This window comes from Mobula hypostoma, chromosome 13, assembly GCF_963921235.1.
Source record: "Mobula hypostoma chromosome 13, sMobHyp1.1, whole genome shotgun sequence".
Classification (NCBI taxonomy): domain Eukaryota; kingdom Metazoa; phylum Chordata; class Chondrichthyes; order Myliobatiformes; family Myliobatidae; genus Mobula; species Mobula hypostoma.
Window position 1 is genome coordinate 8,361,777 of NC_086109.1, and position 24,614 is coordinate 8,386,390.

The 24,614-nt window shown below is 40.7% G+C and overlaps 1 protein-coding gene across 6 annotated transcripts in view; it reads right to left on the bottom strand.

Annotated features, from left to right (window-relative positions):
* Positions 1–3,693: 3,693 nt before the first annotated feature.
* The window catches only part of mdm4 (MDM4 regulator of p53), a 38,553-nt gene continuing 17,632 nt past the window's right edge, over positions 3,694–24,614 (bottom strand). The window contains exons 5-11 of one of the 6 annotated variants that reach the window (XM_063065222.1): positions 20,394–20,443; positions 16,399–16,466; positions 14,807–14,900; positions 12,096–12,262; positions 8,924–9,091; positions 7,887–7,991; positions 3,695–5,505 (exon numbers count right to left, since the gene is read on the bottom strand). In XM_063065222.1, the coding sequence (XP_062921292.1) occupies positions 4,939–5,505; positions 7,887–7,991; positions 8,924–9,091; positions 12,096–12,262; positions 14,807–14,900; positions 16,399–16,466; positions 20,394–20,443 (1,219 nt within the window). In that variant the 3' untranslated portion in view covers positions 3,695–4,938. Of the gene's footprint in view, positions 5,506–7,885; positions 7,992–8,099; positions 8,528–8,923; positions 9,092–12,095; positions 12,263–14,806; positions 14,901–16,398; positions 17,688–20,393; positions 20,444–24,614 lie in introns of those variants that run through there. The other 5 variants (XR_010020061.1, XM_063065223.1, XR_010020062.1 and 2 more) reach the window with 5 other exon arrangements.

Genomic DNA, 24,614 nt, shown 5'->3' on the forward strand with positions numbered 1-24,614 from the left:
GAGGGACAGAGGGAGAAAAAGGAAAGAGAAAGAATGTGTGTATATAAATAACGGATGGGGTACGAGGGGGAGGTGGGGCATTAGCAGAAGTTAGAGAAGTCAATGTTCGTGCCATTAGGTTGGAGGCTACCCAGATGGAATATAGGGTGTTGTTTCTCCAGCCTGAGTGTGGCATCTGCAGAATTCCTCGTGTAAAGATGTATGATATATAAATTTAATCCAAGATATGAATTTTGGGCTAAAATTAAATTTCTCGAGGATGTTAAATAAGTATTCCCATTCAACTCTATCAAATGCCTTCTCGGCGTCCAGCGAAAGAACACATTCTGGAGATTAAATATTTTCTTCAGGAATTGAGTGAGACCCTGTCTCAATGTTGCACTCTCGGCAGCTCTCCAGCTCTTCGATCATGTGCTCACCCAGCTTCGCTACCAAAGCCACGTGTACTCTCAATTCATCCCTCCTCTCCTACCCATCTACCTTCCCTTGTGATCCTAGTAACGGGGAAAAGTTGGGACACCCAAGGATGAAAGTGAACTGAAAAAGATCTTGTGTGAAGTTTTATTATTTATTTAGAGACACCGCGCAGAACAGATCCTTCCGAGTCAATGAGCCACATCACCCAGCAATCCACCCATTTAACCCAGCCTAATCCCAGGACAATTTACAATGGCCAATTGACCTACTAACCGGTACGTCTTTGGAATGTGGGAGGAAACTGCAACATACAGAGGAAACCAACATGTTAATGGGGAGAATGTACAAACTCCCTTCAGACAGTGCTGTAAACGAACTCCGAACCCGAGCTGTAACAGCATCGCACTAACCACAACGTTGCTGTGAAGGTGTGTCACTCTACAAGATGCTGGAGGAAATTGGCAGGGCAGGCATGTTTCCAGCATCTGCAGTGCCCCTTTGTGTAAAGATAGTACATTGACTAAAATAAAAACTGAAAATAACAAATACTTACAGTAAGTCAGGTCAGCCTTCACGGAAAGAGAAATGTTTCAGGGCTGTTTGGTGCTCTACCATCTGCTTCTGCACTTTTTCAACACAAGACCATAAGGCAGGGGAGAATTAGGCCATTTGGCCCATCAGGTCTTCTCTGCCATTCCATCATGGCTGATTTACTATCCCTCTCAACTTCATTCTCCTTTCTCTGTAACCTTTGATGCCCTTACTAATCAAGAACAAATCAGCATCCACTTTAAATATACCCAATGACTTGGCTTCCACAGCCATCCGTGGCAATGAATTCCACAGATTCACCAGCCTCTGGCTAAAGAAATTTCTCATCTCTGTTGTTTTTGTTTTAGTAACCCTATTGCCCATTTCACACTCCACTCATGGCTTTTACCTTTAGCTAATAGATGGTAACTTCACCATTGTTAAGAATTCAATACTTAGAAGGGTGGTGGTTGTCCATCATGTCTGACGGTAATAGGAAACCTGTGCAGGAGAGATTTTAAAGTGGAAAAGCTTTACACGGGGGCGGTTCCATTCCCTCGACCTCAGTCGTCCAGTGGTACAAATAAGCATCACAAACTAGGGTCTTCCTTGGTTGCAGTGTGTGATCATGACATCTTCTGTGCCTTGCCATGCCTTTCACTCTCTCTGAAGCTAGTTCCAAGACCACACACACAAAATGCTGGAGGAACTCACGGTCAGGCAGCGTCAATGGAAATGAATAAACAATTGGCATTTCAGGCCAAGACCCTTCTTCAGGTATGCTGTGGAAATACATTCGAAAGTTTTATGCTTTTTATGTATTTAATCTTGTAATGTGACCAAATGGAACCCAATAATCCCAGAGTGCTTTGCTATAAGCTAAGTGTGTACGTGACAGGAGGCATGTACTGTCCTGATCGTTGTTCACTGTGTAACTAACAGGAAGTTGACATATTATGTGGCCTTAGGAATTACATGAACTTAGCAGATCAAATACCAGCCAAGAATAGCCTGAAAACTTGTATAAAAAGGAAGAAATTTTGTAAGCTGTAAAGCAGATGCTGACTGCCATCCATGAGGAGTGGAGGTGCTTCTCCTTGAAAGTAATAAAACTCCTATTAAACAGATCCACTGTTTTTTGTGGTTCTTTGTTATAAGACCTAGCAAAAGGTACACAACAATACCAAGATGGTAGAATTGGTTCCTAGTATGCCAAGATGCTTGTTCTTTACATGTGGAAGCAGGTCATCAGCCAGCAGATCGCGTGCCGAGTTACCTCTCGGTTTATAGTGTGTTGCTATCAAGCACTTATCTTGAGTACTCAGCTACTTTTCACAACTAAAGTCAGAATCAGGTTTAATATGGTATATGCCATGAAATTTGTTACTTGTGGCAGCAGTGCAAAGCAATGCAAAACACTGCAATGTAGAAAACTATAAATTACAATAAGAAACATATATATAAATTATTCTCCATTCAGAATCTGTTAGTGGAGGGGAAGAAATTGTTCCTGAAACATTTTCCTGTGTCTTCAGGCTCCTGTACCTCTTCCCTGATGGTAGCAATGAGAAGAGGACATGCCCTGAGTGACAGGAGTCCTTAATGATGGATGCCACCATTTGAAGTTGTCCTCGAAGCTGGGCAGGCTGGTGCCCATGATGAAAATGCTGCAGGAACTCAGCATCTATACAGGGAAATAAACAATCAACGTTTCAGGTGATAGCCTTCATCAGATTGAAACACTGTTTATTCTCCCCTAAAGATGCTGCCTGCCTTCCTGAGTTGCTCACGCATTTTCAATGATTTGCTCAATTTCCAGCATCTGCACAATCTCCTGTTTGTTTTCTCATCTGGCCTTCCTTTCTGGCTCAGGCCTGCTTATCCTTGAAATAAGGGAGTTGCAATGATTAGCCAGATCCAGCAACTGCTAGGACAAGGATGTTGCTGGGACAGGAGGATCTGAGTTATAGAGAAAGGTTGAATAGAATACGATTTTATTCCCTGGAGCATAGGAGAATGAGGGGAGATTTGATAGAGATATAGAAAATTATGAGGGGCCCAAACAATGTAAATGTAAACCTTTTCCACTGAGGCTGGGTGGAACTAGAACTAGAGGTCATAGGTTAAGGGTGAAAGGTGACATGTTTTAGGGGATCATGAAGGGGAACTTCACTCAAGAGGGTGGTGAGAGTGTGGAACGACTTGCCAATGGAACTAGCTGAATTCAGTATTTAAGAGAAATTTGTATAGGTACATGCAGATTGATCGGAACAAGCAGCATGGTAGTTCAGCATGCCGAAGAGCCTGTTTCTGTGCTGTAGTGTTCTATAAGTATAATAGGGTACCACAGAAGCTGGCCATAACTCAAACAACCAGAGTTACAAATTAGACAGTCTGGCAATGGAAAAACATCAAGAAATAGATGCTTAACATAAATGAATATTTGACTTCCTGAATAGAACTCCTTTGTAACTGCATCTCTTAGGAATGCTGATGGGTGCTAAAATGGCCGTTATGCAATAATAATGCCCTTAATAGCAAAGCCACTCGCTGAGAAACATCAAACTTCTGAATGGGTAGCTTTCTGGAAGTAATGGACCATCTGTTTACTGGCCGTATTCAACCTCGATGCAACACTGCAGACTTGAATCTTGCCAGAATCTTAACTTCTAAATGACAAATTCCATACAAACAACAAAACACAATGGATACCTAAATAAGAAACAAAGCAGGTTTGATAATAAATAATCTTCATATTTATTAACTTCAGTCATAAATTTCTTACTGAATTTGAACTGTTAATATGTTTTCCAAATTAACGTAACTATTTACTGTAAATACAAAAGCGTGTCTCATAATTAGGAACATGAGAGTGGTCCGAGAATTACAACAGGCTGGGTACCCAAGGCAAATTGACAAAAGCAGAACATCATAATTTCTGAGAAAATAATTCACCGCACAACTCCATTTTAACTCAAGTTTCAAATCAAAACTGAATCTGTTCAGAACTGACTACACATCTCCTGTAGAGTCAGGGTGGGAAATATTACCTTCAGCTTTAGCACAATTTTTATTCTTCTTTCTGAACTAGAGCTACATTTGGAATAGTAATTATTAGCATTGCAACGTCAGGTCAAAACATGGCCTAATATTGCTGAAGATTGGAAATGCTTGAAGAACAAACTCAAAACACTGGGCTGTATGTATAGCCTTCCATTCTTATAACTATCTATGTAACATCTGTAGAATATAGTTTGCTAGATTAGTGTTTCTTACAATTCAACATAGACTATGGCTTCAGGCATTGTCAATTAGTGCACAAAATGGAGCAAGGATGAGACAGTCATCCTCCTACGAGAAAAGAAAGTGTCTCGTGTCCCCAGCATACAAATTCTCCGACTTGCACTGAAGATAATTATGAATCATGACCCAATAGTGGAAGTACGAATCCAACTCTGGCTAACTTTGTAATTTCAAACTATGGCAACCAGGTTTTTGACTTCTCAAATGTTTTGCTAAGAGCTAGACATTACACTAAACAAAAAACTGGTCAACTCCTCACTGAAGTTAAATCCCTAAAATACTCTCTCATCTGACATACCGAGTATGATATTTAGTTGTACTGGTGGCTGTCTCGTTAAACATCACAGGCTCAAGCAGCAATGGTATTGTTTCAGTAATCATTTCAATTAGTCTCATTAGCTCCCAAAGCTAATCTCACTAATGGTGGGATCATGAATCAAAGTTGCAACTGAATACGTTAAATTTCTCCCTGTGGTGTGTTTTACAACCAACATTTAGCATCTATGGCAATAACCCGTGGCATGCCTTGGAATGATCAAAGTACACTGCTTCTCTGAAGTTACAGGTTCTCAGTCATCTTAACCATATCACAACAAAAGTGACTGAAACTACTGGGTGGATCAGAATCTGAACAGTTATGCTACATGTTCACTTGCATGTTGCTTAGTATCTAACTAAGCAAGCTGCTTACCCTATGAAAGTTTTAATTACTGTAGTAATCGGCTGCACACATACAGGACAAGGCAGTTTTCGCTTGTATAACATCTTAGCACATGCATAGCATGCTACAAGGTGTCCCGTCTTTCCATGAATGATATTCCCAGTCCTTGGACGCACACCGCAGATAAGACAGGGCCCCAAGCAATTTCTTTGAAAATGCAAGGAGCCCTTGTGTTGCATTTTTGTTTCTTCACACATGGATTCAACCTCCTCTTTGCTCCCACATAAGCTGATACTTGAAGTGGATGGTTGTAGAAATCTCCCTGTAGATGCTCGACCCTGAATATGTTTCCCTTTCTCCTTGCATTTGGCAACTTCAGTCTGAAGCAGAGGCTCAGAGATAGACCTCCGACAGTCAGGAACGTCAATACCTTCATCGTCCTCACCTTCTCCAAAGCCAGTGGATGGGTCAGAAATGCACGGTACAAACCTGGGGCAATTAAGGTGCCAGCCTTTACGAAGTGCCCAACACTGAAGGCAGTATTGCTTTTGAGAGGGATTCAACCTTCCACATTTAGTACACTTCCAAGAGTCCTAAAACGAAAAGCAGGTATCACAAGTCACCACATAGAAAGTACTTGGTAGCAGAAAAGACACGTCTAAAGACCACAACATCGTCAAATGCTTAATATGGCCTTCCTAATATGTTAAACATCATAGGCTAACAGTTATTGCTTCAGTAATTAAGCAGACTCATTGGCCCCCATGGCATCTCACTGTTAAAAGTCATTATTGAATTGAATTGACTTTATTTCTTACATCCTTCACATACATGAGCAGTAAAAATCTTTACATTATGTCTCCACCTAAATGTGCAATGTACAATCACAGTAATTTATAATAAATAGAACAGTCAATGTAACATAGAAATACACGAAGTTATTACTGAATGTGTCTTTCCTCCCTGCGGTATGCTTTACAACAGGGTTCGGCAACTTTTTTGCCTCTGTGGGCCAGATTGCATATTAATGAATGGGCGGTGGGCCAGAGAAATGCCATAAAAAACTTGAAATACGGGAATTATCCATTTAAATACATCTAGTTATGCTTTGCCTCAAATTAATGAATAACGCATGCCAGAAAATCATTTGTGCTTAAGGCTGCCTACCCCTGCTTTATCCCATGGACCAATACCACTAAGCAAGGGGTCTGTGGACTCCAGGTTCAGAACCCCTGATTTATGGCAAGCACCGCTCTGGAACGATCAAAGTATGCTGCTTCTCTGAAACTACAGATCTCATTCATTTTATCCGTATGTCACAACAAGGGTGGGTGGATCATGAGGCTGAGGAGTTATGCTTCACATTCAGTTCAATGTAGCTTAGTAGTATCTAACATTGCAACACTGAACAAATTTTAGCATCAATTTACTGTAAAGTTCCATCACCGATACTTTAAAAGTAAAGGAATATATATTTACATGTCCTTTATATTCAGAAATAGAGCGCAGAATAGGCCCTTTCGCTGATGAGCCACACCACCCAGCAACCCTAGCCTAATCACAAGACAATTTACAATGACCAGATAACCTACTAACCAGTACGTCTTTGGACTGTGGGAGGAAACTCACACGATCACTGAGAGAACATACACGCTCCTTATGGACGGCATTGGAATTGGCCTCTGATGCCATGAGCTGTAATAGCGTCGCACTAAGCTACCTGGAGCCCTTCTTTAAAGTAAATGTGAAATACATTTTGGACACAGGTATATAAACCAGAATAAATTAAAAATGCAACAAGGAGATATCAGCTTGATCAGCCTAGAACTAATTAAATGTTTAGAGACTCAAAAAGCTGAACTTCTTCAGATTACCTTATTTCATTAATTTCCTACAACTATCAGGTTCTTGAACTGACCTGTACAACCCGAATACTATCTCAGTAACGGAGCACTACGATCACCTCTTGCACAGCCGTGGACTTGTCTCTAATTGTGTTTGTTTTGCTCAGAATTTTCTTCGCTATCTTGTATAATTTACACGTAACATGTCTGTATGTGGTCTGAATCTACACACCTGTGATGCTGCTACAATAAAGTTTATAATTGACCCTGAAACCCCTTTTTATCCAGTGTCTTTAGGAACGTGGCTTGTTAGCCCCTCACTAACAGCCACTAGACTAAGTAGTGAGAAAACCACCTTTCTCAAACTCTGTACACCTGTATGACTTAGGTCCCACCAAAACCGGGAGGCTGGGATATCTTGACCACCTGAACCCCGATCTGTGCGAATCATGTGTAATACTGCTCCCGTGCAATTAGCCACCAGCAAGAAATAACAGGTTGTACACTGCCTACAATTATAAAGAAAGTTTACTTACAAGTTTCAGCTTTATCAGTTAGTAGGAAAAAGAAAAAAAATAAAAAGGGCCAAATGTGCATGTAAGTTGGAGCTCATCTTGAAGTTGTCTTTAACTTGCGCACTGGACCCACCTTTTGAATATCGCCCAAAATCCATCTCAAAAGGGCTGCCCCATGGGAGTATTGCTCCTAACCCCTTGAAGCCATTCATCTGCACAAAGTACCTTGTGCAACTAGAACTGCATCCTCAGCCATCTTTCCTCCTGTCTTCTTCCGGATCCCGACAAAAAGACCTCGACCCACCCCAGTGTCTGTCATAAAAACCTCTCTGCCTAGCGCTCTCCAGAACCTTCTCCCAATTCCACCATCCTCATTGGCCGACACAACATTCCCAAGTTGAACAACACAGCCCTTCATCTTTCGCTCAAACCCAAAGATGCCAAACAGAACAGACTGCTCTTACAGATCTGCTAAAATGAAATACCTACAGCACAGCAGTAAAATTCTTAACCAGGGTGTTAAATACCTATACTTGTGCACACGACAATAAACTCCACTTGAAACCAGAATGCATAATTCAAAAGTTTACAACTGGTCAGAACATCAGATCATACCTTCAAGTCACTGGAATCCTCAGCCAAATGAGATATTTCTGTGTCAGTGTCATCCCCTGAATCCACTGTGTCCTTTTCAGTTTCAAATACTGTAACTCCAATAACCTTTGAAAGGGAGGCAGGGAAATCACAACCAGGGAAATAGCAAGATAACTTCTGCGAATCGGAAAGTGTAAATCTCTAAATGATGATCAAGTGCATGGTGATTCTTACCTTGACTACTCGGAGGTTAGGGTTACCAACTTTTCACTTTCACGGTGAAGAATGATAATGCTATCGGGAGTTATTATTTCTACCCAGTGGCAGTATTGAGCACTTCTGAGTCTTATGCCATAGGTTAGATGCAAAGTATAGCTGTCTACACACATCTGGTGACGTACTGACTTCAATGAAGTGCTTCCATACCACACCAGAGCAAAACCTCCCCAAACATTCCATTCTTGAGTGTTCTACGAGCTTGTTGAATTGGAAGCAGTTTATGCTAAATTCAGGGCATTTAACTGAGTCAATTGCCCACAAGCTCATTTTTCTCTTGGGAAATCAAGAGCCTTCGGAGAAGAGACCTTTATGGCATCTATTTGGACTAGTTTCCACTCCAATTCAAGGTTCTTCTCCAGTCAGGAAATGAGCACATTTTTAACCTGAGACAGACAACGACCAAGGTAAAAAATCTTCAACCAGCTGCTGTCATTAGTTCCAATACAATGAAAGTAAGGTTCATTCTTTTTTCTTGAAATACAAGTTTTCAAATAATAAACATTCTTAGTTTATTATGATCAAATCTAAAGATTCCCAGAAGATGCACTATACCGAAACATCTTGAAATATCAGGTACAAAGCATTTAAAAATGGCAGACCCCCAAATCAATAGCTCAAGTTTTTGCAAGTTGGGGCGATAAGACCATAAGACATAGGAGTAGAATTAGGCCATTTGGCCCATCGAGTCTGCTCCACCATTTCCTCATGGCCATGGAGAAAGGGTTGCATATAGAGATTTAGCCAGAATTAGCTTTTATCTGAAATGATATTCTGCCTACCTCCTTCTTATCTGTGTTGTCTCCTTCCTCCACCAGGCCCTCACAAACATCCTTCTCTTTCAACTCAACAGTGTCCAACTTGATCTCCGTGTTTATTTGGTCAGTAGGAGCTTCATTCAGAAACCACAGATCATCAGTCGAGTCAGAGACAATGGCAGTGTCTATATCCTGCAGAATCAATGAACAACATTACGATTGTAACCTTAGTCAACTGAGATATAACTAATCCAGCAGGCAACCCTTCAATGCATCACCAATGTGATCTATACAAGGACTCAACAGAGACCATTTGTTGCATCATTTCACACAATAAGATCAAAGAATTTCTACATCTCTCAAATTCTCCCATTTTATTGGTGCCCAAAATCTCCTGCTGTCCTGAATGCACTCAGCAACTGAGCACTCCAGGATTCGATTCTCATTTATCACATGTACACCAAAGCATATGGTGAAATGCCACATTTGTATTAACAACCAACACGTGCTGGGGGCAGTCTGCATGTGTCACTATGCATTCCAATGTCATAATAGGCCCACAATGTTCAGCAGATCAATACCAGCAGCAACAAAAGAGCAGCAAATCAAGTCCCTTCCTACCCTCTAGGCCTCCAACCCCAGGACAGACCTCCAGACTTCTGCACGATTGGGAATTCTGAAAATTCATAACCCACTGATGTGCAAAATTTGTTCACCCAGTTTTAAATAACCAATCCCTTAACCTGAGGCAATTAACACTAGCTTCAGGTGTTCCAGGCAAGGGAAACACCTTTCAGCTTCTGCTTGATCCAACAGATCTGTCTTGCTGCTTTAAGGATCTGTGAACACAGAGCTTGAGGTTCCTGCGTTCCACTCCATTCAATATCTTGCCACTTACTGTACACCCAACTGCCTCTGTGCAACTCTCCAAATGATGCACCTCACTACTAATGATTAAATTCCATTTGCCAATTTTTCCTCACAACTGACCTATTACTATTAATGTACTATTAATGTACTATTCTATGTCCTATGTTCACCATTCAGTTAATCCCAGCTATGTTAATAAGACAGTTCCACACTAATCCCAATTTTCAGCTCCATCTAGTAACTTTTTAGGTTATGACATATTAAATGTTCTTCCTGGTATTAAACAAAATAAAATGTTTTGTCTCATTTCTACACACATCTATTTTCGATATAAGGATTAGCATTATTTGTCACATGGATATTGTAAAATACAGTGAAATCCATCGATTGTGTCAAAGATGTGCTGGGGACAGTCCGCAAGTGTTGCCATGCCATGCTTTCTGTGCCATAGTATGCCCAAAACTTACTAACCCTAACCTGTACATCTTTGGAACGTAGTAGAAAACCAGAGCACCTGGAGGAAACCCCTGTGGTCACAGGGAGAACATGCAAACTCCTTACAGGCAGGAATTGAACCCTGAGATGAGAGAACATCCACAACCAATGATCACTTCAATGGTAGCCAAATATTTCTCCCATGCATCTGTATTCCAAACAATGTATGCAGGCATGATGTCACTCCAAGTGGCCACTTTTTATTTTGTTACACTGGGCCAGTTTGTCTCTCTTATGGGTATCTTGCATAAGAAAAGTGGTCGCAAGAACCATCACTTTAGATCAAGGGTTCATAACCTGGGTCCACGCACCCTTTGCATTATGGTTTTGGTCCATGGCATAAAAAAATGGTTGGGAACCCTTATTTTAATGCAAGGATTTAATGCTTCTTTAAAAGTTTTATTTACAGAATATGGGAATCACCAGTTAGGTCAGCATTTGAAACTCATCCTAAATGTCCATAAAAGATGGGAAAGAGCCACCTTCTTACATCAGTAAAGTCATCAGGTCAAGGTACTCTCAGTACAGCTTAGCTGGAAAGAACGCAAATGTTGCCAAGACTGAACAGCCTGAGTCACAGAGAGAATCTGGACAGGTAGGACCTTATTCTCTGGAGTGCATAAAATGGAGAGGTAACCTTATAGTTAAGTGAACCATCATGAGTACAGATAGGTTGAACACAGTCTTTAATCTGGTCGAGCAGAATCAAAAGCTAAAGGGCATAAGTTTAAGGTGAGAGTGGAAAGATTTAAAAGGTACCTTAAGTAATTTTTCTTACACAGATAGTGGTGTGTAATGGTGAGAGGAAGCGGTTGAGCCAGGTACAATATACAATTCAACATTTAAAAATACTTGGACAGTTAAATGGATAGAAAAGATTTAGAGGGAAATGGGCCAAAAGTAGACTAATGGGGACTAGCTTAGGTAGACATCTTGAACGACATGGATGAGTTGGGCTAAAGGATCTGTATATGTTACAATTCTATACAAACCTAGGATTACACCCAGCAATTATAATTTGAGTTAGAGGATGAGGAGAGATAAAGAATAAATGTTGCAGGTGCCCATGGCACCTGTAAGGGACGTGATATGGAAGAAGCCTTGGTAAATTGCTGCAATGCATTTTGGCTTAGTATCCATCACAACCCAACAGCTGATGAAGTGAACTTTATGGCTGCTGGGGTCCTAATCAAGTTGGCTGCTCCAGCATTGTAATGAGCCTCGGGTGCTTCTGGAACTGCATCATAGTCTTGGCGTACTACGTAGGTGGTACCAAAGAATGAGATAATTGCACTATATGCCAGTGCTCTAGCAAATGAACAGTTGGCTGTCATTCACATGTTTATATAGAATAGTAACTTCATAATCCTACTTTATATTCCAACCCACTAGCAAAAGAGCAGTTGCCTGCCATTAGATTGTTTATATGGAGTAGTAATTTTTTGGTCAATTCTGAATGGGAATTGATGAGAGACTGCGCACTAGTTAACTGGATCTTTCCAGTTCTGGCCCTCGGGTTGATACTGGCTCAACTTTGCTTCAGTCTCATCAGGGAGGAGTACACTTTTAGAGACTCTACGATTTGATGCTTAATGTTTTGTGTGTTATTGGTTCACTTTTTGCTGGTAGTGTAAATGTTTTTTTCACACGTCTGAGTCTTGATGTATTGGTGTTTTCTTTAAACAAGTTCTCGGATTTTTTTTGTGGCTGTCTGCAAGAAGACAAATCTCAAGGTTGTATACTGTATACGTACTTTGAACTTTGATAAATTAGGGGATTTACAGATAGATAAATTACTAAAATACGTAAATGAAAGCAGAAATCAGTTCACCTGGTTACTATGAATATCAGTCGATCCACTCTTCCTGCTTCCGTAATTAGAACGCAAGGTTTTTATAAACCACCATGGCAGTCCGGCAGCATCCCACAGATCAGAAACGTTATCTGCTTTTAATTTTTTGGCTTGACATTCAGTGTGATCATCTGTTAGAGACTCATCTATAAAATTGAACACATGCCTTTATCCCAAACTTTGCTCCTTGGGTGTAAAGTTTTCCATAAATCTCCCGAAGTTTAGGACTGAAAGTAGATACAGTTCTTAAAAGCACAAAAAGAGATTTTACAGTCTTTGACAAGAAACCTTAACTAAGCTTCTAGGTGGCATGAATCCACAGCACACTAGCAATCAATCTCACCAGACAGCAGGACAGGACAGTCATGTGGACACATTAATGAATGTTCTCATCAGAAATAGGGCAAATTATATTTTTGTCATTTTGGAACAGAATAGTTCCTGTTTGACTGCCTTAGGGGAGCTTGATGCTAATGCTGGGTGCCAGCAAATAGGAAGTTCTGTTCCCAATCTTAACCATCATAATCAGTCTCTTTAAGCAATACTTATCAGAGGTGACCAAGTGAGGCTGAAGTGATTTCTGGAAATTATTCTAAACACTATATTATTATAATTGCTTAACCAGGAATGCAAGATCCTGAGGTCACTTGGATAACGATCTGACAAATATCAGGTTTCACCGGGGCGTGGGGGGGTGGTCTCATCAACAGTGATCCAGTTGAAAGTCCCAGAAAGAGAGTATAGTGGGGAGTGTAGGTCCAGAAGGCACAAACTCAGAATAAAAAGATGTCCCTTTAAAACAAAGATGAGGAGGAATTTCTTTAGCCAGAGGGTGGTGAATCTGTGGAACTCATTGCCAGAGACAGCCGTGGAGGCCAAGTCAGTAAAAGTGGAGATTAATAGATTCTGAATTAGTAAGGGCGACAAAGGTTATGGGGAGAAGGCAGGAGAATGGGGTTGAAAGGGATAATAAATCAGCTACGTGGAGCAGACTCAATGGGCTGAATGACCTAATTCTGCTCCTGTGTCTTATGGTCTTATTACAACTATTAGTTGGTTAGAGATACAAATGTATTCATCAATTTTCTTAAGCGTAAAATCCAGGGGAAAAAAATTGCTGTTCTAATGCAGCAGAATCACCAATTCAGCATCACAGAGGCAGCTGCTAAACACCCATTAATTCAGTGCAATGGTAATCCAAATAGTTACAATCCCGTCAAAGCTCTACAAACATTCAGTCACAGTGCAGCTTAAGAGAAAGCATAGTCCTTTATCCCAAATCACCTATGTAATATTCAATGATCTACTAGGTAATGAGATAGTCAGGATTGTGTTACGAAGTGTTGGCAGAAAATGAATGGGCTGAATATTCACATTAACAGCAGCAGCATGCAGGACTTTGAAACAACCTTCAAATTCCTTGGTGCCCACATTTCCGAGGATCTCACCTGGTCCCTGAACTCCTCCATCCTGATCAAAAAGCGCCTTTATTTCCTGCGGAGCATCAAGAAAGCTCACCTCTGTCCCAGGATACTGACGGATTTTTACCACTGTACCACTGAGAGTATACTCACCAACTGCATCTCAGTGTGGTATGGCAATCATCCCGTATCGGACCACAAAGCACTTCAGCACGTGGTGAAAACTGCCCAGTGGATTATCGGCACCCAATTGCCCACCATTGAGAACATCTACCATAAACGCTGCCTGGGCAGGGCGAAAAGCATTATCAAGGATGCATCTCAGCCTAACCACAGGCTTTTTACTCTCCTCCCATCCGGTAGGCGCTACAGGAGCCTCCGCTCCCGCACCAGCAGGCACAGGAAGAGCTTCTTCCCTGAGGCTGTGACCCTGCTGAACCTCACATCACAGCGCTAAGCAGTATTGTACCCATATTGTACTGTCTCAGTACTTTTATATTTGTGTGCTGTAGCACTTACTTTTTATTTGCAGTTATTTTGTAAATAACACTATTCTTTGCATTTCTGGTCAGATGCTAACTGAATTTCACTGGCTTTGTATCTGTACTCAGCACAATGACAATAAAGTTGAATCTAATCTAATCAAATTTTCAAGCCTGAAGCCAGAACCTGAACACACACAATCTATGCTGACATTTTCAGTGTCCAATAGATGGAAGGCTGCACAACAGAGATACCTGCTCCAACAAATCAGGCACAATTTAAAAGTCCTCCAGCAAGACGATGCAAATAGCTAACACAAGGGGATATAATTTTAAGGTGATTGGAGGAAAGTATGGGGGGGATGTCAGGGCCAAGTTCTTTACACAGAGTGGCTGGTGCATGAACCATGCTGCTAGGGGTGGGCATTTAAGAAACTGTTAGATGGGCACGTGGATGATAGAAAAATGGAGGGCTATGTAAGAGCAAAGGGTTAAATCGATCATAGAGCAAGTTGAAGTCGGGATTAACACTGTGGGACCAAGGGCCTGCACTGTGCTGGAATGTTCTAAGTATCTCGCTATTCTGATAATTTTTTTATTTCTGAAACACCACTAAAAGCAGAATAAGTGGCCTTCATTGAAAGAACCTTGTATGTAAATTATCTACTACTTTTGGAATTCAACAGTGGCTCAGTACATTTGAAATACTCACCTGATGCATCAGGTACCATGTCAATGAAAGTATTTTGTTAAGCCTCAAACTGCAAGCTGAAACAGATATACTGACCTGATTCGGAGTTTTTTCGTTTTAAGTGTGAGGTAGCTGAAAGTGCAATGTTCCAGGCAGCTATTTCATCTTCACATTCCCCTGATGCAGGGCACTGTGTGGGAAAGACACAGTAAGAAGCAAACGTTTATATGATTATCTTTGAATAGGAATAGGATGTAGCAGTTCTACTCCGTCACCAACCTTTGCGTATATAAAAAGGCAGAACTTGGGACCGATGTACTCAAAATTGCAGCTTTATCATGACTCGTGAATTTAAATTCAAAAATACACCCGCTATTTAATTTGCAAGTCAAATTATAATGCAGTGTTCTTTATGTTAAAGAGCCTGTATAAAGAAGTTTTTCCCACAGTCACATCAAAATGACTGGGGGGGGGGGTTGGGTAGGGTGGGTGTAAATTAGTGAGGAAAAGTGAGGAAGTGCAGTAATTATGTGTTCAAAAAGCTCATCTTCATGGTGCATGGTGTCGATCCATGCAAATTAATATTGTGTAGCAATACTTGGGTTCACTTTGCAAACTTCTTGGGTTTCAGTTTGCACAGCCAAATTGAGATTCAAACAAATACAGTTGCAAGCTGGATTCAAACAAACTAGTCACAATTAATTGCAAATTTTCCACTAATCATTATCTCAAATACAATAATAATATTATGACAAGTGTACAGACAACAAATGCCATTCCAGCAATAACATCCAAATTTCTTGCTAAATGACCTGGTTAAGAGTGAGAACATTTTACATAAAATATTCAAGGGGGTGTTGGGATCACTGACAAGTGCAGCTTTATTGACGGTCAGCTGGTTATCTGACAAAATGGTTAATGATTGATGCTCCCAGAGCACTGAGAGACAGGAGAGAGAATTTGGGTTCAGCAATAAAATAGGATCCTGATACAATTGCAAAGCCAGGACGGTATGACAATTGAGAAGATTAACTTGCAGATGATGGTGCTCTCAGCAGCAGTCATATATATGGGACCAGATCAAGGGTACAACTGTAGTGCATTCTGTAAAGGTTGAATACATCAGCTACAGCACAAGGTGATGGAGAGAGCAAACACTTAAGAGTGGTGCAGTAAGCAGTGTGCTTTCTCCTGGATTGTGCTGTCTCTCTCGAGTCTGGTGTGAGCTGCACTTATCAAAGTCATACGGCAGGTCATATGTTTGAAGAGATCTGGGAAATCAGAAGGTAAGTAATCTCACAAGAGGTGCTCAATGTCTAAACTTCTCTTGTGACTCTTGTTGAAAATGACATATTTTCAATGTACGTGATAAATGAATCTGAATCTGTAAAATATAACAAATTGTAAATGGAAAACAAACTCATTGAACGCAGTTAGGAATCCAAGCTTCTCCCTCCACGCCCCTCAAACATTTATAATCACACCTTCAGGTTTTCAAGGAGCTTGCACACTTCTGCCATCTTTCACAAATTAAGGCCGAGTGAACGGAGAAAGAGATGCTACATCCTACAAAGCAGAGAAGAGAACTCTGAAAACAGAGAAGGAGACTCTGTCCCACCCGCCTGAGCTCAGACGAGAAGTACAGAGACGGGGCCACTCTGTACAAAACAAAGCACGCAGTAGTTTACCTTCGGAAGATCTTCCCTCATAGGCAGGCATTTCGTATCCTTTACAAGTGTGCGGGTCTGTGCAGCATCTGCATTGCAGGTAAAACAAAGAAAGAAAAACACCTTCCCCAATATTAACCATTCTCACAACAAGCATTAGGAATTCAATGCATATTACCACTCAACCTTGATCACATTAAAAACAAGGAAGAAAGATTAGTTTCCCTCATTAATATTCTTCTCTCATTCCATTGCTTAGTCACACACCTTCCTCCCAAGCAGAAGAAATCGAACTGCAGATCTACAATTAATATGGGGATTTAAATGATATTTTTTAGTGCACGTATACATTTGAGGGAAGAACAAAAATGACTAATACTTTAGTCACTCCATTTTGCATTTTATATTCGTTATACCGAAGCTTTATAGGGAAAGCTTTCTGCATCAAAACTCAGGGTTTTGATTAATGCTAAATCCAATTACAACCTCAATTTTTGACCACATTAGAAGCAAATGTTGAAATCCTAAATTTTGCTCATCATCCGCTTGATCAGAATTCTTCATCTTTGACCTGCTAGGATGAAGTATTCATGTTTTGCTTCAATGCTTATCTGAGGTTCCTTACGTACACTCTTCAATGCAATACAGTTATGTATCTGGTGGTAGAAAACACTCCCTGCAGGGTTTAATTCAAGCAGCCATTCTGCCACAGAGCAACACATGGTACACCTTATTGTACACTCTGAATGTACAGATGAAAACAAATATTATCTTATTTTTGAAGTTTCTGTTCTGTGGAGCATCTAGTAGCACTGCAAGTCAAAAGATACCAATGTAGATTAAAAGGAAAGTCTGAATTTATAACTATCACACAGGATTCCTTACCTGTGTCCAAAATCATTTTCCTACCAAAATACTCTGCGCTGAAAGACCTTAGTTTTGGGATTATAGATAGGACTTGGTAAATTATGCGCCTGTAGACTGAAAGGGGACTGCAATTCAGTAACAAACCTCTTAACACACAGTGTACACCAGGAGAGGTTGGAGTTCAAATTCAGGCATCCACTGACATGCCAACTCACCTGCCCCCACTGGGGGGAGCTTCATCAATTCTTGGCCAGACTGCCAGATGGAGCACTGTGCAGAGGAGTGCTCACTGTTGACTGGGGAGGGTGAATTGGCAGGACCAATCACACCCGGCAGAGTGCAGCTTCTGTCAGCTGATCAGGAAGCAAGACTGAAAGCAGTCACTGGAAGTCTGCAACCAAAAACACGCTGGCTGAAGGAGGAAGCACAGCGGCAGCAGGGACCTACAAGGGCAATAAAAAGAGGCAAGGGGATGGGGTGGGGAGGGGGAATGCACATATAAATGATATTGCATATTATGTTACTTATTAAAAACACTCATTTTAAAACTATGTAGTCCAAGAATGAGTATATTATTTCATTTTCTTGAAACACATTAAGTACAAACCAACCACAACAGTGGGTCAGGTTTTGGTGCCAATGGTGACTGGCCTATGATCAGCACTGAGATAATTGCTAGGAATATACTTCCCTATCCTGGATTGACTTACTTTTCAAAGCTGTCATCAAGCCCCTTCCCTATCTAAAACTGTAAGACCCTGCACCACACAAGGACTTTACTTAAAGTCAGGGGAAGACTGGGGTGGGGAGTTGTGGGTGGGGGGTGGGGAGGCTAAGGTAATTCTCTCCACAAAACAAATGGAAAAGTAATTTTGCTTGCAGGCTAAATCATGCCTGATCTTAACAAACCATCAAATCAACACAGAACATGTACAGCCAAGAAAGTGACCCTTTGGCCTGTAATGTTGTGCGACTAATTAAATCAGTAATCAAATGCTGAACTAAATTAATCCCTTCTGGATTTTAAATATTTCTGAATGCTCACAACATTTTTAACTCAAAACTTAAATGTAATAAAAATCAAAGATGGAATTTAAATTTTTAGAAAAGTAAAATCAAAATTAATTTAAAACAATTGGACAAATGCAATTAATTAGAACAAAGGTATATGTCCTCATACTTATCTGATCCTTTACAGACAAATTGAAGAAATCGCCATGCAGATTCCCCTGCTTTACCGCTGGGGGAACTGCAGCAAATTCACACGCTGCTGCCACAAGAACACTGATGGCAGATGGCTAATCCCAGGAACAGTCATAGTCATAGAGCACTACAGCACAGAAACACATTCTTCAGCCAATCTAGTCCATGTCAAACTACTATTCTGCCTAGTCCCATCGACCTACACCTGAACCATAGCCCCTCATACCCCTTCCATCCATGTATCTATCTAAATTTCTCTGAAATGTTACAATCAAATCTGCATCCACCACTTCCATTGGCTGCTTGGTCCACACTCGCACTGCTGTCTTAGTGGAATTTCCCTTAAACATTCCACCTTTCACCCTTAACTCATGACCTCTGGTTTGCGTCTCGCCCAAACTCAGTGCAAAAAGCCTGATGCAGTTACCCCATCTATACCCCTCATAATTTTGAATACCTCTATCAAATCTCTCCTCATTCTCCTCTGCTCTAGGGAATAATATCCTAAAAGTGGCCAGCGAACTTGGGACTTCCACATTGCCTGGTAATTCTAAGCTCAGTAGCACTTACGATGGGAAATTCAGTTACAACTGCTGGACCATCCCAACAACATATGCATTACGGCTAGCTGCCATCAACTTAATTCAGCTGGATCAATGTTCCCGTTATCTCAGCTGAATATCCGGTTTGATTATTTGAGTAATCTGTCATTATATGGTACCATAAGTATAACCCACTCAATAGCTGATGAATTAATGCAATATCAAAACCTGGAATAATAGACACAGGTCTTTTACACAAACGAAATGCACCCGGATGGTTAATTCAAATAATTCTAGTGAATAAATTGCATGCAGCTAGACAGCAGAGAACAGCGGTTATTCTGTATTAGTTTATCAATGTCAGATCTCAAATGCAAATCAACACAATTAAATTAGATTTCTTTATCGGTCTCGACTCCTGATCCAGTTTCTCTCCAAGCCAAACACAACAACTTTAATTTCTTCTTAATGTAATTATTTGCTTGTCAGAAACTATATCCCATGAATCATTATTTTATAACACTTACAAACACAAGTTCTATTCAAAAATACACTGACTGAGAATTTGCTAAAACGGAATTATACTGTGTGACGATGAGTTAAAAGTGCTCTTCAAACTCAAAACCAACCACTTTGCCCTACTAAATTGTTGTTAGTAAGAGCACAACAGAAGGGTCTGGGAATCCCTGCAATGGTAACATAGAGGATGATTAAGAATGAGTGAATTTAATGTCAAACTCATTGCAAAATGAGAAACAAAGTATGAATCAAGAGAATAAAGAGAGACAGAAGGGGAATAATAAAATAATTCTATCGTTTTCGTATTTCCAACAATTTCGTGACAAATTCTTTGATTTTTACACTAGGAAAGATTGAGTTCTGCAGTAGGTTTAATAGGAATCTGATTAGGCAATGCAGCAAGCATGCATGGGAGGCTGACTGAGATGCCATATTTCACTAACTAATACAATACTGTAACTCGTGGAAGTTTTTAATCCATAGGGTCTTCTACCTCTCTACATGTTGTTAGCTGACGTGCACATTAACAATAGAATCCATTGCTCAGGTGCTCTTTCCATCAAACTGCAGCCAACAGACCATGATTTTAAAAAGCAAAAGTAACATTACAGACAATATGCGCGCATGAACAGTACACCTTCAATACTCATATCCTTTTGAAACTGTTTATTCTCCCTTCTTTTCAAATGGTAACGGTTCTGCAAAACAACTTAATTGGAATAATCTTAATCAATGTACATTGATCAAACCAATACCTGGATGGGAATGTTTTACCACACATTTCCTCACTCCAATTCCCCCCCCATTAGTTTCTTTCTTTGTCTTGTTCAGACAAGTACAATCATGTGCTTCAATAGAATGGCAAGATCCAAATCATATACATACCTTGAAAGTTGGCAGCTATCAGGTTCCTTGAAAGCATTTCGTACAATTGGCTGTAAGAAAATTAGACCATAGTTAAATGCAGAAATATACACTGTTATCTCATTCATCATGCTATGGATTAAGAAAATATTAAGTCCTTCCTTCCTATGTATCTATGACATAAAACCTTAGCACTCATGTCGGAAAAAAAACACAAGCAGCTAATAAACACTACCAGTAAACAATCATTAGGCACAGGAGTTTGTCAATCCAGCAGTGTTGATGTAAATTCAGACATAGCACTTTAACTTACATTTCTTACAAGTGCCTCAGGACTTGCACCACCAGGTTCAAGGATAGTTACTATCCCTCAACCATCAGGCTCTTGAACAAGAGAGGATAACGACACTCATTCTATTTCCGGTGTTCCCACAACCGATGGTCTCACTTTAAGGAGTCTTTATCTTGTTATTTCACGCTCGTTATTTATTGCTATTTATTTATATTTGATTTGCACAGTTTGTTGTTCACTGATCTTGTTTACAGTTACTGTTCTATAGATCTACTAAGTATGCCTGCAGGAAAAGGAATTTCAAGATTGTATGTGGTGACAAGTATGTTCTCTGATAATAAATCTTACTTTGAACTTTCAACATTTCTTTGCTTGGCATTATTGCGCTGTATCATTTTAGTTCACATTTCAAATCAGTATCTTACCAGACTGCAGCACCAAAGGATAGGATCCCAAATGATTTGCAATGCCCCCTTCAGCTGTGTTTACAGTTTAAAAGATAAAGTACAAATCTCAAAATGTATTGTGTCTATTTCATCCTTTAAAAAAAAAGTTTTTTTTGCCTTGAATTCTCAACTAAGTCACAAAAAGCAAAATTCACACCGAAAATAAAATGTCTGCAATAGTCATTCATACCAAAAATTTTAATTCAGAGTGAAACCTAATTGACAGCAGTAGTCAAAATAGCATACATTTGCCAGACTCCTGTCAATTAAAACAATTAAATTCTGCTTTCAAAAATCAACCAGATAATTGAAGGCCTGAGCCCAGGAAACACAAGAATATAGGAAATAGGAGCAGGAGTAGGCCATCTGGCCCATCGAGCCTGCTCTGTCATTCAGTAAGATCATGGCTGATCTGACCATGGACTCATCTCCACCTACCTGCCTTTTCCCCATAACCCTTAATTTCCCTACTATGCAAAAATCTATCCAACTTTGTCTTAAATATATTTACTGAGGTAGCCTCCACTGCTTCATTGGGCAGAGAATTCCACAGATTCACTACTCTTTGGGAAAAGCAGTTCCTCCTCATTTCCATCCTAAATTTATTCCCCCGAATCTTGAGGCTATATCCCCTAGTTCTAGTCTCACCTAGCAGTTGAAACAACTTCCTGCCTCTATCTATATACTACTAAAACTCTCATGCTCTGCCTGTTTGTGACCTCCAATTAGCGCAAATGGTGCATTACAGCGGCACTTTTTTTGGCTAAATCGAATTAAAATGCGCTAACTTACAGAATGCAGGCCAAGTTCAGGGTTACATATTCGTATAAAATTGCACATTTGCCACAAATCAACAGGCTGGCTTTCACCCGACAGCCGGTCGGCCATCATGGAAATTGGGACATGACAGTCTGACGCATGCGCACGGCCAGCCTCGGCAGCGACACCTACCGGAGCAAAAGGGCAGGGCAGCTCTATTCTGCTAATCACCATCAGCATGTGCAGGATTGGGACAGATCTAACTGCCACCCATCAATAAGAGATGATTCAATCTTATTGTAATAACGTACTTCGAGACACCCATAAAACCCTTTGCTGCAGTCAAAGGACAGCAGTGACTATATCACGTCCATTTAGGAGAGCGCCAAACACATCATCAAGAATAAATCAGCATCCTTTGGTGTTAATGCTTCATATCTTCTATCCAGCGTTAGGGTAAAAAAAAAATGGTCAGCTTAAATATGCTGCGTGGAAAGGGAAGGGGGACATTATGGTCAAGAGATGACGCCAAACATCGGGAAGCAGCAAAGAGAGGGAGAGAACAAGAATTGGATGAGGCCAGGGCCACGTGACTCCAGGATCAAAGAGTCAGGACAAAAAAAGATGAGAGAAGAAGACAGAGGAGAGGCATGCATGTCTCCAGGATCAGAGACAAACAGCAGAAGAGCTGAAGAGATGGGGGATGAAAGGGCTGCATGTCTTCAAAATGAGAAAAACAGGCACAGGAGGAGAGAGGAAGAAACAAAGGAGCTGAGAAATGCACGTCTCCAGGATCAGAGACAAAGAACAAACAGCAGAAGAGATGAAGAGACGAGGGATGAAAGGAATGCACGTCTCCAGAACGACAACAAGAGGCACAAGGGTGGCAGATAAACCAGGAATGATGCCATCAAAAGTGTCCTTCGTTAAACGAGGAGTAGCTATATTTGCTTTGCTACGTGTCATTCTTCTTTAATAAACTGAGGTTTCCTACTTCAGTTTCCAACGCAAAGCAATACCAATAGCATTCAGGAAAATTTAATGTTCATTCTGGTCACATCAGACTGCACTACCCTTCTCTCAAAGGGTGCCCCAACGGGTCACCCCGTTGTCCAGTCTATCTATCCCTTTCATCATTTCATATTTCTAAAAGATTTCCTCTCATTCTTCTGAATTCCAGTGAGTACAGTCCCAGGCGACTCAATCTCTCCTCATAGTCTCATCTCTGAAGTCAACCTGGTAGACCTCCTCTGTACCACCTCCAAAGCAAGTATATCCTTCCTCAAGTATGGAGACCAGAACTGAACGCAGTACTACAGATGCGGCCACATCAGTACCCTATACAGTTGTAGCATAACCTCCCTGCTCTTAAATTCAATCCCTCTAACAATGAAGGCCAACAATCCATTTGCCTTCTTGATAGCCTGCTGCACCTGCAAACCAACCTTTTGTGATTCATGCACAAGCACTCCCAAGTCCTTCTGCACAGCAGTATGCTGCAATCTTTTACCACTTAGGTAATCTGATCTTCCATTTTTCTTTCCAAAGTGGATGTATTTACTAACATAGTACTCCATCTGCCAGACCTTTGCCCACTCACTTGACCTATCTATATCGGTGTACAGACTATCTGCATCCTCTGCACAATTTGCTTTTCTGCTCAATTTAGTGTCATCAGAAAACTTAGATACACTACACTCGGTCCCCTCTTCCAGATAGTTAATGGCTGAACTGTTGCGGGCCCAGCAGAGACCCCTGCAGTACGCCGCTCACCACTGATTGCCAACCAGAGGAATACCCACGTATCCCAACTCTCTGCTTTCTATTGATTAACCAAATCTCTATCTATGCTAATACATCACCCCAACTCTATGCATCCTTATCTTATCGAATGCTTTCTGGAAATCCAAGTAAATAACATCTATCTGTTCCCCTCTATCCACTGCGCTTGTTATATCCTCAAAGAACTCCAGTAAGTTTGTCAAACAGGACCTATCTTTGCTGAATCCATGCTGTGTTTACCTGATAAATCCATTTCTTGCCAGATGTCCCACTATTTCTTCTTTAATGATAGCTTCAAGCATTTCCCCAACTACAAATGTTAAACTAACTGGCCTATAGTTACCCGCCTTTTGCCTACATCCTTTTTTGAACAGTGGTGTGACATTCACCTTCTTCCAATGCTCCGGGACCTGCCCAGAGTCCAGAGAATTTTGGTAAATTATCACCAAAGCCTCAAAGCACTATAACCTCTGCCATTTCTTTCAGTACCCTGGGATGCATTCCATCAGGACCAGGGGACTTGTCTATCATTAGGCCCACAAGCTTGCTCAGCAGTAGCAATTGTGATAGCTATTGTACTGAAGTCTTCACCTCCCATCGCATTCATATCATCTCTCTTTAGCATGTTAGATGTGCCCTGCACCATAAAGACCGACACAAAATAGTCACCTAACGCCTCAACCATTTCCTCATTACCCAATATCAATTCCCCCTTCTCATTCTCCAAGGAACCTACGTTCACTTTGGCCACCCTTTTGCATTTTATACAATTATAAAAGCTTTTACTATCTGTTTTCATATTTTGTACTAGTTTATTTTCATAATCTATTTCCCTTTCTTTATTGCTCGCTTAGTGGTTCTTTGTTGCTTTTTAAAGATTTCTTAATCTTCCAGTTTCCCTCTACTCTTAGCGACTTTGTATGCATGAGTGTTTAGTTTGATGCCTTCCTTTATTTCATTAGT